Source organism: Octodon degus, unplaced genomic scaffold (assembly GCF_000260255.1).
Source record: "Octodon degus isolate 3935 unplaced genomic scaffold, OctDeg1.0 scaffold00002, whole genome shotgun sequence".
NCBI classification, from domain to species: domain Eukaryota; kingdom Metazoa; phylum Chordata; class Mammalia; order Rodentia; family Octodontidae; genus Octodon; species Octodon degus.
Window position 1 is genome coordinate 23,917,164 of NW_004524578.1, and position 15,593 is coordinate 23,932,756.

At 51.1% G+C, this 15,593-nt stretch overlaps 1 protein-coding gene across 1 annotated transcript in view; it reads right to left on the reverse strand.

The window, feature by feature from the left end:
- Positions 1–11,867, reverse strand: part of Abhd17c (abhydrolase domain containing 17C) — a 53,611-nt gene extending 41,744 nt beyond the window's left edge. The window contains exon 1 of the mRNA XM_004623343.2: positions 11,088–11,867. Coding sequence (XP_004623400.1) covers positions 11,088–11,668 — 581 coding nt within the window. The 5' untranslated portion in view covers positions 11,669–11,867. The remainder of the gene's footprint in view (positions 1–11,087) is intronic.
- Positions 11,868–15,593: the final 3,726 nt, after the last annotated feature.

The window sequence follows — 15,593 nt, forward strand, 5'->3', positions numbered from 1 at the left end:
AAAGTTTCCAAGAAAGTTGTATTTCAGAAGAAATACAAAAAACAAGAAAAGGGCATTATGCAAATTAAGTTAGTAATCTTTAATCTCTGCATCCCTAACCCTATGAAAGTAATCATGGTTGTCTCACGTTTCACCCACTGAGAAACCCTAGTGCACACTGAGTCAGCACGAGGGATTTTATCTGGCAGAAGCCAGTAATGTGCAGTGAGGAAGACAGCTCCAGCAGAACGCGAGCCTGCAGAGCCTTCCTGGCACTCTGTCCTTGGCGGTGTGCGGCACAGCGCGAGCTGGGACTCTCCTGGCTGCTCACAAGATCACAGGGGAAACCAGATTGCTCTGCAGGCACCGAGAGGCACCAAAGGGCCACAGCGAGCAGGAGGATTCACAGCACCTAATGCCCTGCACTCTCCCGCAGACAGCTGAGGCAGACATTCCCACAAGCATCTGGCTTTCCAACTCCGGGGTCTGCAGAAGTGCTGGGCAAGGTGCACACAGCAGAAGAAGGGCCCAGCGGAGCAGGTACCCAGCAAGGCTACATCTGAAATCCCAGTGCTTCTTTCCACAGCTGCTGCTACACCCTGGTCTCAACCACCACTGTCTCTCATTAAAACACTGCTAGCAGGGATAGGGAAAGAGCTCGGGCGTCTAAGTCACTGCCTGGCAAGCACAAGGATCCGGATTCAATCCCCAGTACCGCATACCATGCTGGCCCGACAATGGGACATGGTGGGGCACACCTGTAACCCCAGTGCTGGGGAGGCTGAGACAGGAGGATCACTACAAATCTGAGATGCATAGCAAGACCCTGTATCTACATAAGTAAATAAAAGATTTTCCTTCTTTCTTTTCTTTTCTTTTACTTCTTTCTTTTCTTTTCTTTTCTTTCTTTCTTTTTTTTTTTGGTGGAATGGGGGGGGTTGAACTCAGGTCCTTGCAAGGCAAGCGCTTATTCTATTGAGCCATCTCCCAGGCCCAAAAAAAGACTAAAAAAAAAAAAAAAAAAAAAAAAAATGCCACCAGACCCCGCCCCATTTCTTTTCTTCTTCCAGTGGCACATGACACAATGGTCCTTCTGAAGCCAGTCAGGTCATGTCAACCTTCTACCCCAAGCCTGCTGAGCTGTTTCATGCTTTGCCATGGTTTGAGACACTCTGTGATCAGCACTATCACCCTATGTCCTCCTCTGCTACCATGTCACCTGCTTCGCCCTGGCCCTGGCTTCTTCACACTCTCTAGGTCTGCCAACCACTCATCACCATGCCCTCTCTCTTAGGCCAGGAAGGTACACACTGACCCCAGTTCAGGCAAGATATCAATCACTCTCTGGATGCACATATCCTAACCACCCCCTTAAACCTGGAACCCAAACACCCACTCGCCAGGGCTCCCAACACCCTACCCTGTTCTGCGTTTTCAGTAGCATGTACCAGGTTCTAATAAACTACCCTCCAGACAATCATTCTTTATGATGACTGGTCGTCATCAGCACTTGTGAGTAGAAACGCCTGAATACAACAGGGGATGTGTTTGTCTTGTGCTGGAAGAATGCTTGGCCCACGGAAGGGTACTTGATACCTTTGTGGTAAGCAGTTCTAACAGGAAATGAAGCGAACTGGAAAGGAGCAGTTCAGAACTCGAAATCCAGTGATCGGTTAGCAAGGTGTAGCTACAGGTATGGCCTGCAAGGTGGTGCGGCATGGAGCAGGAGAATAACCAGAAAAGAGCCACCAGGCAGGCTGGTGAAGAGAGCGGAAAAAGCTCAGAATGACAGCAGGAGGTGCTGTGACAAAACGTGTCCAGACACGAAAATCTTCATAGAATATGCAACCACTGTGTCCTAGAGGCCAATGGCCACAAATAGCTTTCTAAAAACAATCTGGCAGGGTTATAATATATTTATAAATGTATGCGCTTACTTCAAAATGAAATCAGACAAGCCCTGTGCCAATGCAGACAGCAAGTTTCACAATGAGCATCTGTGCTCCAGGAGGAGAGTGCACCAGATCCTGAGGAGGGGTGCCAATACCCAAGCCTCGCTGTGGGGGCCTCCATGTGCCTCTCACACCCAAACTTCCATGTCTAGTGTCCCTAGAGCATCTCTTCACTCCAGGCTGCTGGTCTGAGGCCATTCCAGCTGTGCCAGCTCCTCACCTGGTCTAGCAGTCTTCGAAGAGTAGGCCACAGTCAGGTGTTAGGCCCCCTCCCCTCCTGTTCCACACTAAGGCCTGGGAGCACTGGGGAGCAACTTATCTGTTTATTTACAGAACACACTTCTAATGAGCACTCATCACACACCACGCTGTGCTGCTGCTCAGGGGCCTGAGACAGCAGGGCACAGGTCCTACAGACTTCAGCCCACCCCACCAGGGACTAGATGCATCGTGCGGAACAGCATGTGAGACGCAAACCAGCGAATGCATGGCAATTCAGGAACAAGTTATCCAGGGCCAGGATGAACCGAAGAAGAGAACGAGTAAGGAAAACAGGATAGAAACTTGTGGCTGCTCAGATGCATGCATGGACAGAGGCAAGAACTAGAGCTCCAAGCTCAGAACACAAGAGCTGCGCCTACATCTAGGATGCAGGGAACCCCCAGTGTTGTGGGACCACCCACAGGCACAGTCAGGAGGGAGGGAGCCCTTCCACTGGGAGTTCCCAGGGAGGCTCGAATAAAGACATCTCTGCACAACCCTTCCAAGGCATCCCCTCTATCAGGTTCTTAACCTAGCTTTTTAGGGTTTTCTGAAAGTTTTTCAAAAGAAAAACTGATTTATTCCAATTAACTATATGATTGCATGTATTTTAACTCACTGATTTTACCCAGCCTAGTTAGATAATATAAAATACACTTAGAATGTTTAGCATGTGAGTATTCCTTTCCCAACAAGTATAGTAAAACTGAAGTAGTAGTTTTATAAAGCTACAGAGAAAGCAGTTACAGTTGAACACCATGACAACCCAAAATGAGAAGAATGTAAAATAGCCTTACTTATGACAATATGGAAAAATCAAATTATTTTCATTAAACCTGCACACAAAAATCATCCTCTGGCTTCACAGACCTTTGCGGTCACTGTACTTCTCATCACACAGGAACCACTAAAGACGGCTGTGGCTAGCTTGGAATTCTCTTTTCAGTTACCAACCATAACAGTAACCACCTAGAAACGCTCTCCTCGTGGATACACTCTGAACAAGGCTTTCTTCACACATTCCCGAGCAAGAGCAACTGCCCAGATTCGCTGAAGGAGCAAATGAATAATCATTTGGAGCTCTTTGTGTGGCTGTCTCCTTTGAAAACTGAAGCAGGGTTTTGTGAATAAGAAAAGTCCAGGCTGGGCTATTCCCAGTGATTCAGCAAGTAAAGGATACTCTCAGCCCCGGGGAGCCTGAGTGTGAATGAGCCAGGCTTCCTGGAAACAGGTTTCCAATTTCACGCTGGTGCCACAGTCCTTGAACACTCCACGGAGGATCAATACTGCGGGTTATCAATGAGCTCCATTACCCAGACTCTGGAAAACGCCACAGACTTCCCAGGTACAGGGCATCATGGGCATGCCCACACCTTAAAAGGAAGCGTGTGATTTCAGGTCTCTCTGCCCACTTCAGGAAAAGGGCAGGATAACTCTTATCACAACCACCCTGACCCCTGAACCCTCTCTTCCTCCACTCCTAGGCGCTGAGCCTGGGGACCGCAGAACAGAAGGGACAAAAGCAGGATGGGCCACAAAGGGACTGCAGTGTTGGGTTACCGATAGGGTTTCCTCTCCTGAGGGGATATAAACACCTCGGTAGATGAAATGCTATCAGGTTTAAAACAGTAATGCAGACATTCTCCAAAGCTTCGAGGCCACAAGCTACAAATCCAAAAGCCCTCTCTTCCTTGTGAATGAAAGGAAAACATCTTCCATGTTCCTCTCCCTCTACACCCACTGTACGAGGCTTGATGGGGGCATGCCAAACTACGGGGGGGGGGGGGGGGAGGGAGAGTGCTATCCAGCCTTCTTCTTCACCTGAGGGTCTGGTTTTCTGCTCGACTTGTGAAGCTGGTCATTGTAGTGCTAACAATTTTAGACATAATCTCAAAGAATAATGTCATGTTTGTCACGCTTATTATGTAGAAGGCATTATGTTGAGCACCTGACATGAGGTAGTTGCAAATATTTTAATAACATTGCTGCATTATTGTTAATAAAATCTTAACCAAGGCTTAAAAAGATTAGGACACTTTCCCAAAGGCAGGCAATCACAAGCAATAGGCAGTACCTGTTCGCCAGGTCTGTTTGCCTCTAAAACTTGGGACCTTATCAAAGAACACATCACAGAGCTCACAACGGAGGGGATATTCCTCTTGGTCACCCCGAGACAACCTTGGCTGTGTTACTCCGACCTAAGAGCCAGGAGCAAGTTCTAGTCATAAACCACCCTAAAGACGAAATAAATCGTGAAGTCACTTCATTGCTTCGGAGGAACTGTAACCACGGCCCATGCATGTCCACGGATGCCACGTACTCGGCCCTCGGCCCTCTACCCCATACCTGACTCATCTTCCCTCCCCATGGGCTGCCTGGAGCCAGGCCCATACTGCTGGCCACCTTCCCAAGGCCAAGGGAACACAGTCTTGTCTTGCCAGGGTTCTTTACCACAGGCCCACATGGCTCCCCCAGTGATGGGCACTGAACCCAGGTTCTGCCAAGCCAGCTGGGGAACTCACTGGTCTCTACAGTCCAGGTTGAGGTGCTCCATCAGCAGGAACTTTGTGCCATGCATGGCTGAGCCAGGAGCCAAGCTGACAGCCCATGGTCCCCTCCGCCCCTCTCTGAGGAGCAGGATGGGATGTGTGGTATAGCAGGGCTGGAAGGGAGGCCCTGGACAGACTCACCGGCCACCCCTGCCTCCACAATCCGCCCGCGGTCCCAATGAGGGGCAATGTTTCCTCAAACTAACCCAGGGGGACAGAAGGGTAAGCCAGGAATGTTACCAAGCACCAAGGGGGCAAGCTCTGGGACAGCCAGGGAAAGTGGTGCCATAAAAGACCATGGGGACAGGCACCCTGAGCAGATGGGCTGCAGAGGGAGGCTCCACGCCCAGGTTCAGAGCCCGGGGAGCCTCAAATACAAATGTGGATCTTCGTCTTCAACACTTTCTCTCATTTGGTTTATTCTAGAGTGTTCCATTTGTATAAAGGAGTGAAACACCTCCAACATTCCCTTTTCTCTGACTCAGCTGACCGTGACATGAGCTGCTCTTCGTACACTGGCTTTTGGATGTTTCTAGCATAGTGCAGCTACGGAAACACACACACACACCCCACACCACATTTGAGAAAAGACTCTCACCAGGGAAGCTGTAAAGTACAGTCAGGGGTGAGAGCCCCAGGGCCATCCTGGATGGACCAAGCTTCCTGGGATGGTCAAGAAGGCAATTTCAAAAGCGTGTGTTTGTGGGGGAGGGGGGTCCTCCTGGAAGTCATGTAGCCAGCCACATCCCACTGTTGTCTGCTTTAAAACAATGGAGTGTGAGGCCCAGAAGCGTAAACACCAGGCTCTGCATGCCTGCTCCCTTGGAAGGGCACGGTGGACTCTAACTCCCATCCCATCAGTGCCAGGAGATGAGGTCCTGAAGGCTCCTCTAAGAGTGGATTTATGCGTCTTTGCTGGCAGTCTCTGTCTCTGTGTCTCTCCTCTCTCTCCCCTCCCCCTCTTCCTTTCCTCTCTTCTCCCATCCTCTCTGGAGGATGCAGCATTCAAGGTGTGATTTTAGAAGCCATCATGGGGCCTCACCAGACACTAAACTTTGATCTTGGACTTCACCAGGGCTGTGAGAAATAAGTTTCTATTATTTATAAATTACTCAGACTCATGCATTCTGTTACAGTAATACAACTGGGCTAATTGACATAGTGAATTAATAGGAGTGCTAGAGTTAAAACTAATTTCTCTAAACCAAAAGGTTTTGCATGTTTGAATTCTGTAAATCATATCTATTAGACAAAATTAGGGAGCTTGTTATTAGTATCAATCTTACAGAAAAAAATCATGCTGTTACCTGAACAACAATCTCCTGTTTGCTTGGGATTCTTGTCCCTCTGGCTCCTTAGAGTGGAGCAGATTTACAGCTTCACCTCGAGGGCTGGAAAAGCCAGTGGAGAGAGTAATGCCATACCAAAGGTGAACGTCACAATCCCTAAATCCAGATTTCTGGTTTTGAATGAGATACCCCTGCCGAACTAAGAGAAATTACTAAATCTGGAGAGGAGTGAGAGGCAGGAGAAGGCCACGAATGCCCCAAAGGGGAAGGCGATGCGACCACAGGGCCAGACAGTACAAACAGCTCCTGCAGGGGGAAACAGAGTGCTCCTTCCATTACACGCATTACACGGCTGCAACGGAAAGATTCAGGTCTCATGCCACAGAAAGACAAATGTGCTCAGAAGAGAACACGGACGAGAACACGGAGAGCTACTGTCCATTAATGCAGACATGAAACTGTCAGCTCTTTTCCAAGTGAGTTCCTGAAGCAAAAACCAGAAGCCTGAGTGGATACATTTCGGTGGCGTGAGGTCAGGAGCAAGTGCTAGGGAGAAAAACTGTAAGTGCGGCCAGGTGGAAGGCTCTAGAGGCAAGAGTGCAAGACGCGGGAGAGGAGAGCACACAGCAGGTTCCAGAACACACCAGACCTCCAATGCACCTTGAAGGGCATCCCTAATAGAAGAGTTACTCTTTTCCTAGTAAAAGAGTCCCTGATCTTATAGTCACCAGCTTCCTAACGGGGTCAGTGTGGCTACCCTGAATAACCATCCCTGATGTTCAACCCTCCACATCTTCGACTTCCACAGATGCAGATCCAACTAGCCATGGACTGCAAATACTTCAAATGCTAAAACCTGCGTCCGTACTAAACATGCACAGCCGTTTTTGTTGCCGTTACACCCTCAACAATAAGGTATAGCAATTATTTATATAGCGTTTACATTGTTTTAGGTATTATAAGTAATCTAGAAATGCTGTAACATATATGAGAGGCTGTGTGCAGGTTCTGTGCAAATACACTCTTTTATTAGGGGCCAGAGCATCTGGGGGCTTTGGGATCCACAGAGGAAGCCAGAACCAACTTCCGGTGAGCACCAGGGGAGGGCCTTATTTCCTTTCTGCATATCCCTGTACTTCCACCTCCACGCAAACAGTGCTCACAGCCTGTTGTGTTTTCCTTGACTCTGCTCAAAGTCAGCTAGAAATCCTCAGCCTTCTTCCCTGGACAGCACTGCCGTAATCACTCTGAGAAACAAAGTTCTGCCACTCACCTCACCATAGCCAGGAAAGCAACTGTTTGGCTACTCCCAGAAGAGTGCCAGCCTCAGAGTGGTGACTATGAGCAGAGGTTTGAGACCAGCAGAAGGAGCTCTCCTGCCATCCGGGTTCTGCCACCTGGGCAGTGGTGACAGAAATCACACACCCCAGGAATCACAGACATGACACGTTCAAAGTGCTTCTGAGATTTACTCTGGCCCTTGCACCCCACAAGAGTTTAACAGCACTCAAAAGAGAACCTGGCATAGTGTCTGAAACCAGTTTTGTTAATGAGTTGTTAGTCAAAGGAGTGAACTAGTAAAATAGCAAACATTTTGTGCTTTTTCTACCTAGGCACAAGCTTATCTTCCTTTCTATCTGCCTCTGGCCTATTATCAAATGCCTGTGTTCTCCATTCTTTATCACCTAAACAAATAGAAACATTGGTAACTTCTATGGCTGCAGGAGGTGGCTCACACCAGTAATCCCTCCTACTCAAGAGGCTGAGGCAAGAGGATCAGATGTTCAACGCCATCCTGGGCAATTTAGCGAGGCTGAATCTTTAAATAAAAAGGGATATGGATATATATAGGTCAGTGCTACAGTGCTTGCCTAGCATGCATGAGGCCCGGAATTCGATCCCCAGTGACACACACACAACTTCTGTGGGTGACAGCAGTAAATGGCAACAATATATTCAGTCACAAGCACCTCACTGTTTCTCCAGATTAGAATGTTTCAGCTAAAATGCCCAGTCTACTGGACACTTGCTCTTCAGCTGGCCTGGGTTTCTACTTTCAGAACAGCTAGCTTCACTCCCACTCTCTGACAACGGAGGAGCTGCCCGGAAGGGTGTGTGTCCTCAAGCCCAGGCCCGACTCCCATCACAGCCTGCACACCTTAATCTCTTCACCTCCCCACCCTAACTGCGGGAGGCCAGGCTCCTGCAGGGCAGCTCTGAGTTTCATGGCCTCCCTGGGAAAACACCTCCAAGGGATTCCAATTCACAGCCCCCGCACCTGTGATTCACAGCACACAGAGAAAGCACAGGGGCAATGCACAGGTAAAACACAGCGGGATCTGGGGCTGGCCCCCTTGACTGCTCCAATTTTACTTTCTTCTTCGACTCAAGCCCACACCTTCTTCCTGCTCCTTCAAATCCAAGCTCTTACAACCTCTTCAGCAATTTTTCACGTCCTTAAGTATCTATAAGGCTGGGGGAGCCGCTCAGTACTACAGTGTTAGCATTCAGAAGACCCTGGGTTAATCCCCAGAACTGCAAAGAACAACAACCACTACCCCCTCCACCAACAACTGCCTAAGAGCAAGCTAGCTTTCTTGCCTCCTGAAATCTTTATTCTAGATTTCTTGCACACATTAATGCTCTTAAGTGGATTTTCCACTTTATCCACATATGTGGGATCTTGCATACCAGAGTGTTTGTTTCCAGTTGTGTTAGGAGCTAGACAGCTCACAACAGCATGCACAGGAGCTGGCACACATAAGTGACAGATAAAAGGTGAGACAGTGCATTGGAGGCCACAGACACAGCTCACAGTCCTCCCAGGGGGTGGGGACAGAAATGGCACAGGACAGGGCAAGCTCTGAGTCAGTGTTCTCAGGAGCACAGGCAACCAGGAAGTCTGGGAAGAGGCAGGCCTCCAGAAGACCTGGGGTAAGAGGGGCAGAGGTTCTGACCCAGCTACAGGAAAATGGACCTGACCTAGGCTAGAGGACAGCACCCAGAAGGCAGCAAAGACTGAAGGACAGAAGGCTTCAGGCTAAGTTTAGTTAGTGGGACAGTCCAGATACCTCCATGGACCTTTTGAGAAATCCCAAGGGTGTGACTACGACTCCATCATGCCATGAAAAATTCAAAGCCAGGAGGGAAGAGAGCTCCTGGCAGCTCCTGTGAGAGAACAATCCTGTCAGGAGAGGTGGGTGGACCAGACCAGGATCCACACACAGGTTGGGATACACACTAACACTCAGAGCAGGCATTATTATTTTTTAAAATGAAATAAAACAACACATTCTGCTGTGTCAAGAGCCCATTGAAACAATACTGTTTCGGGAAACATTTGCTTCACACATACAGACACAGATAAGTTATGGGTGTTGGATCAAGATGTAAAATGAGTTCTGCGCAGGAGGGGTGAACAGTCAAAAGAGTTGGAAATGCACAGGACGAAAAGATCTGTGAGGTTTCTTCAAATTCGAAGATTCTCACTTAGCCACTAAATTCTGACTTATTTTAGATATGAAGATGCTATATGAAAGGTTAAACATAATTTAGAAATACCATCTGTTCAAAATTCACCATTACCCAAAACAGTGCCTCTCAGTTCACCCAAATAAACAATTCTGCAAAAAATCACTGTGCCTCACATATAGCCCACATGTCCTAGGCCTTTGGGTTCACCTTGGGAAAGCTGTCCTGGTCACACAGACGTGCACACGCAGGAGAATGGCTATGTACCATCCAGCAAATTTTACATAAAATATTCTTCAAGGTAGGACTTTTATGTTTCTTTTTGAAAAGTTCTTATGTCAACCTTATTTTTAATACCTACACCAATGGCAAATTCTAACAATCTACTGACTATGTGGCACACACTTTCGAAATGCTTTCCTGAACAGGTGGCTACTTATGAGACTCAGGACTTGCATAGGACAGTCTCGACTGCCTGGGTTCCAAACCAAGGCAGGTCTGCAGAACTTCAGGATAGGAACATGCAACAGACACCAAATCCAAAGTGCCTTCCCACTGACCAGACCATGCCCACAACAAGCGAAGTAAAACTTATGACACTGATATACAAACAGAAACAAGACCAGTAATGCAGACATGTGCATGAGCAGTACAGAGATACAGGTAAAGGCCACATGAAGGTCTGGCGGCAATGAAGGCTACTGTGCTCATACCAGGCAATCTTTCTGCAAAAATCCGTCTACTCCTAGAGGTGACCTCGGGTGATTCCACATCACTGCTCTCAGTTCACCCAAATAAACAATTCTGCAAACAGGTGGGAAAGGTCAGGAACCCAGACAAGAGCACAAACACAAGTCCTGCACTGTACACAGTGGGACTTTTTGTTCAAGTTCAGAATAAAACTTCAAGGATTTTGTTTGCTGGTTTTACCAGGCCCACTGCATCTCCTAAACCTACCTCCAACCTAAGCCTGGTGTGTCAAAGGGCCTCACCAAACATTTCCCGGTCCTTCTCTGAAGGCTAATTCAAGGTCAAGAGAGTCCTCAGTCCCTGAAAGATCATGCTGGTGCTGGAGTGTTCCGGGTCCTCTGCGGTGCTGGGCCACCCGGGCCACTCACTAACTTCCTGTCCACTATGCCAGGAGGTAAACCCCACTCTACCCTCTACCTGCCTCCCAGGCTGCTGTGACACTGCCTGGGGGCACCCTGCGGCCAGAAAGTCGGGTAGAGGTCATCCCGCCTCCACCCAGCTTTCACAGGGCAGGAAACAGAGGTCCGGGGACGCCTGGGTCGTGCCCAAGGTCACTTCTGCCCCAGGATAGCCGGCCCCTAGTGGCCAGCTCAACAATCTGAGCACGACCCAAGTTACACTTAAGCACCCCCACGCCATCACCTGCGGTGACCACAGCCACAAAGACTAAGCTGGTAGTCGCAGCCCTCCAGACTGGGCTCCACGCGGGGGTTGCACCGCTCTGGAAAGGGTGGCAACCAGCTTGGCAGGACTGGCGACCCAACACGATCGCCCGGCCCCCGGGCGCCCCAGCCGATGGCCCGCGCTCCCCGGCCCGGCCCTACCCGCCCGCTCACCGCGTGCGCAGCGCCTGCCAGGCGGCGTCGATGTCGGCATACAGGTTCTTCTCCGAGGGCCGCCCGGAGCTGACGCCGTAGCCGGAGTAGTCGTAGGAGAAGACGTTGCAGTTGATGCGTGAGCCCAGGCCGATGTAGAAGCTGCACATCTGGCCCAGGTCCACGGCGTTGCCGTGCGAAAAGAGCAGCGTGTAGCGGCCGGCGGGCGCGCAGCGCACGAACATGCAGCCCAGCCGGTTGTCGCGCGCCGTGCGCGAGAAGAAGACCTCGACCGCGTCCAGCTCGCGCTGCGAGTACTGCCAGTCGGCGCGCTCGCTCAGCCGCAGGCTGCACGCGCCCGGGTCCGGGGCCTCGGGGGGCGGCTGGGCCGCGCTCGCGCCGGCGGCCGGGGCCGGTTCGGGGTTCGGGCCCGGGTCCGGGTCCGGGGCGCGGCGCTGCTCGGGCGCCAGCACGGTGTAGGTGGGCTCGGGCGGCAGGAAGGCCAGCTTGGCGGCGATGCGGCTGGGGCAGGGCGGGCAGCAGAAGAGCCAGCAGAGCTCTCCCAGCGAGAAGCCGTTCATCCTGGGGCCGGGCTCGGGCATCGGGGCGGCGGCGCCCGCCGGCGGCCGGGGCGCGCGGGAGCGGGAAGGAGGCGAGGCGAGGCGAGGGCGCGGGGAGAACACGGCGAGCGCAAGCCCGGCGATCCTTCCGCGACGCTCAGCGGCGGCCCCGCGGCCCGGGAGAGGCGCAGACAGCCAGGGCCCGCGCGCCACACACAAAGCCCTCGGCGGCCATGGCCTGTGCGCGCGCCCGCCGACTTCCGGGCGGCCTCGGGAACGCGCGCGGGCCGGGCCCCTCCCCGGCGAGTGCGGACACGCGCCTCACCGCCGGGCGCGCGCCTCCGGGGACCCGACTCGGACGCAGGTGCGGGAGAGGGAACCGCCCCCTGGCCTCCTGCCCTTGCGAGTCAGTGCCCCAAACCGAGCTGCAGTCCTGGAGAGGCTCCTGGGCTTGCGCGGAGCAAGGAATCCGTGGGTGGAAGAGCTGGGAGACGCTCGGATCTGGTGTCCCCGCTGTTGCGGAGCCTCGTGGTTGCACACGGTCTCGGCACCCAAGGGGCGTCCGGGGTAGGGTCGGACGGTCTGGCACCTGTGGGCCGCATCGCCGTCGCCTCCCTCGGGCACGATCGTGCAGCCTGTGTGTAAGTCAGCGGTGTAACAGGGCCGCCCCGCACTGCGCCGTTTCTGCCCCGGGGGGTTAGTAACTAGGTCGTAGATGTCCTTCAGTGTTCTTGCAAAATCGTTCTGGGGCTGAGTTTCTAATCAGCCGTGATCTTGGCCACCACCTCTCAGTCGTTTTTCCAGGGGTCCCGCACTGCATGGGCCCCGTGAAGTAGGTGGGCAGGGATCTCTCTGGCCTAGAAGGCAGCCAGGGGCCTGAAGCTGGCAGAACCGCCGCTCCTGGATCCTCAGCTGCCCTACAACCTTGACTTTCCCTCATTGTGGCCTTTTGCCGGAGTATTTAGAACACTTGCCTCGGTGAATTTGTACATACTGATTTTAGTAAGCTTAATACCCCAGGAGGCTGAGGCAGGAGAACTGGAAGTTCGAGCTCAGACTAGGCGACTTAGCAATTTATGGAGCCCAAGGCCCTAGGATGGATCTAACCCCAGTAAGGAAAAGAAAAGCTAAAAGCCATTTCTTCCTCAAAACCCTTGTTAGGTCTTTGTGAACTACCCAAAATTAATTGTAAGAAACCTGGTAGCAAGGCCGGTTCAGAGCACAGGGTTATTCACGCGCTTTTGGGGAGGGCGGGGTGGGGGTGGGGCGGAACCAGGGATTGAACTCAGGCCCTAGGCAGGGCAGCGCTTATTCTCCTGAACCATGTCCCTGGCCCTATTCATGTGCTTTGAAGCTGCTTGGCTGAAGCCACATTTCAGCTTCTCCCGATGGTACTTCTTTCTTTCAGAAAGCTCCAGAGGGGTTGCTGTTCTTTGTCCTGTGTTCCACGTGGGCCGAGGAGTGTGTCTCTGTCCTGGGTCGGTGGTGGCATCCCAGGATGGAAGCTCTGTCTCTGACCCAGATCCGGTGTGGTAGCCGAACTATCCCGTGAGAGCCAGAAGGTGCTGTCCCAAAGCAGCCTCCCATGAGTCCTATGCACAGGGCTTTGGGCTGCTGATGGAAGAAACAGCCTTTCCCTTTCCTGGCAGGGATACTCTGTGAGAGATTTATTTAGATACCGTCTCCCCCCAATGGCCTCATGGAACGCAATCAGTATGATACCAAAACATAAAAGCTGGCTTCTTGTTTTTGTTTTTTGATGCAAGGTCTCCATGTGTAGTTCAAGCTGGCCTCCAGCTCACTGTGTACCCTTGGCTGGCCTTGAACTCTCAATCCTGGTAAAGGTAAACTACCCTGTGTACCAGACAGCTGGGATTACAAGTGTGGGCCACCAGCTAAAGCTCAGCTATAATTTTCTTTCTTTCTTTTATTATTATTATTATTTTATTTTATTTTATTTTAGGGAAGAGTCTACAGGGTGTTCACGGTCTCACTACTAGATCAGACTTGTAGTAATCCGCCTGTTTACAGCTTCCCAAAGAGCTGGGATTACAGGTGCATGCCACCATGCCCAGCCTCAATTGCCGGCTCAGCGTGCGACACAGCAGGCCCAGGGTTCGAACCCTCAGCCCCTGAGCCTGCTTGCAGGCACTTTATCTGCTGAGCTATTTGGCTGGCCTTTTCAGCTGTAATTTTCATCCAGTTTGGAGGCTTCACAGAAGTGGGCCACAAGAGCACTTACTCCCCAGCCAAGCATTCGGGTTGGGAGTGGTGGATATTAAACTGCGACTCCAAAGTTACATTCAATAGAGCAGCATTACCAAGCCCCCTCACCTTGCACCCCTAGTAGCTGGCAGTGAAGTTTCTGTGGCCACAGCAATAAGACTGCTGCCCAGGGCTGAAAGTTTCAATATCTGTGCACCTCTATAATAAAGGTACAGTGGGCAATGGCGTACAGCTTGGGAGCTTGAAGTATTTCTATGTAACCCAAACGTCCTAGTAGAGAAGGTCTACTATTGAGTTCAGGTCAACCAGTGTCTTTGCTGGCTACCTGTGTGCACCAGTTTTGAAGCCACTCTGAGGAGTGTAAAGGCACAAGTTCGCCTGAGCATCTGCTGCTCAGAACAACTCTGTGCGTTCTGTACCAGGCTGGAGTGCTCTCCTCAGAGTGCCAAGCAGCTGATTGCATTGGCCTCTGTTATTTACCCCTGGCTCTTCACAGGTTCAGCCTGGGCTTCCTTGTCTTAGGGTATGGAGTGGCTTGCAATTACCATAATTTATCAGAATACCACTGCATTAGGTGGAAGAGAATAACCCATATGTTATTGATCATCAGAGAGGCATACTCATACTGAAAAACTGATACCAAGGTGGGGAGATAGCACAGTGGTTTAAGCACTTGCCTAGCAAGCACAAGGACTCGGGTTCAGTCCCTGGTACCACATGTCGCACCGGGCCTCGCTCTGGGTCCTCCCAGCCAGCCACTAAGACTGGGTGTGGTGCCGCACACATGTAATTCCAGAGCTGAGGACGCTGAAACAGGAGGATCACTATGAGTCCAAAGTCCGAGCTGCATAGTGAGACCCTGTACCAAATACAAAAATTTTAAACACACACACACACACACACACACACAAAAAAAAAAAAAACTGATGCCATTTGTCTAGCTAGAATCTGATATGCACTTTCCTCCTTTTTACTTCTCTTTTTTGTTTAATTGGAGACTGGACGCTCTGTGAAGTCAGGCTCACGTCCCATGTGTCCGTCGTCCTTGCTTCCCCCATGACAGATGCAAAGATGACAGTAGTAAATAGTAACTACACTGGTCAATGAAAGACTGAGTGGATGGCTTAGCAACTGAGTCAGGAGGCCTTGCCTGTTCCCTCAGGTTGGGCAGTGTTGTTGCAGTGTGTTCTGACAGAGGACAAGGGGGCCTGAAAATCCTGCCAGCCTCACACTTCGTGAGCAGTATCTACGTGTTCTCAGGCCAAAGAAGGTGATGTTCTCCCTGTCTTACAGCAGAGCCCAGATTTTGTTCTGGATGCCCATATTCTCAGTAAACACACGCTACCCCAGCCTCCCCCACATAAGCACGACCAGTAGACGTGGTTCTGTCTGGTAGGCTGGAAGTAGAGAATGTAGGGGAAGCTTTGGAAAGATATTTAATGGCATCAGACTTGGCTGTGATGTTTCCCTTTGCACTTTGCCTTCATTCCCCACTTGGGTTATAGGCTCTGTTGTTAGAGCTGTGGGGCAGCCACCTTGCAACCGTAAGGTTTAATTTTATAGCTAACAATGGTATTACAGAAAGATAGAGTCTAGATTCTTTTTTAAAAAGTTTATTTGTTAGGGGTCTTGCTAGACAGTTCCAACTCGTAGTGATCCTCCTGTCCTAGTCTCCCCAGCGCTGAGATTACAGGAGTGTGCCAGCACAGCGCACTCAGGGTTCCAGGGCTGGACCAGCACA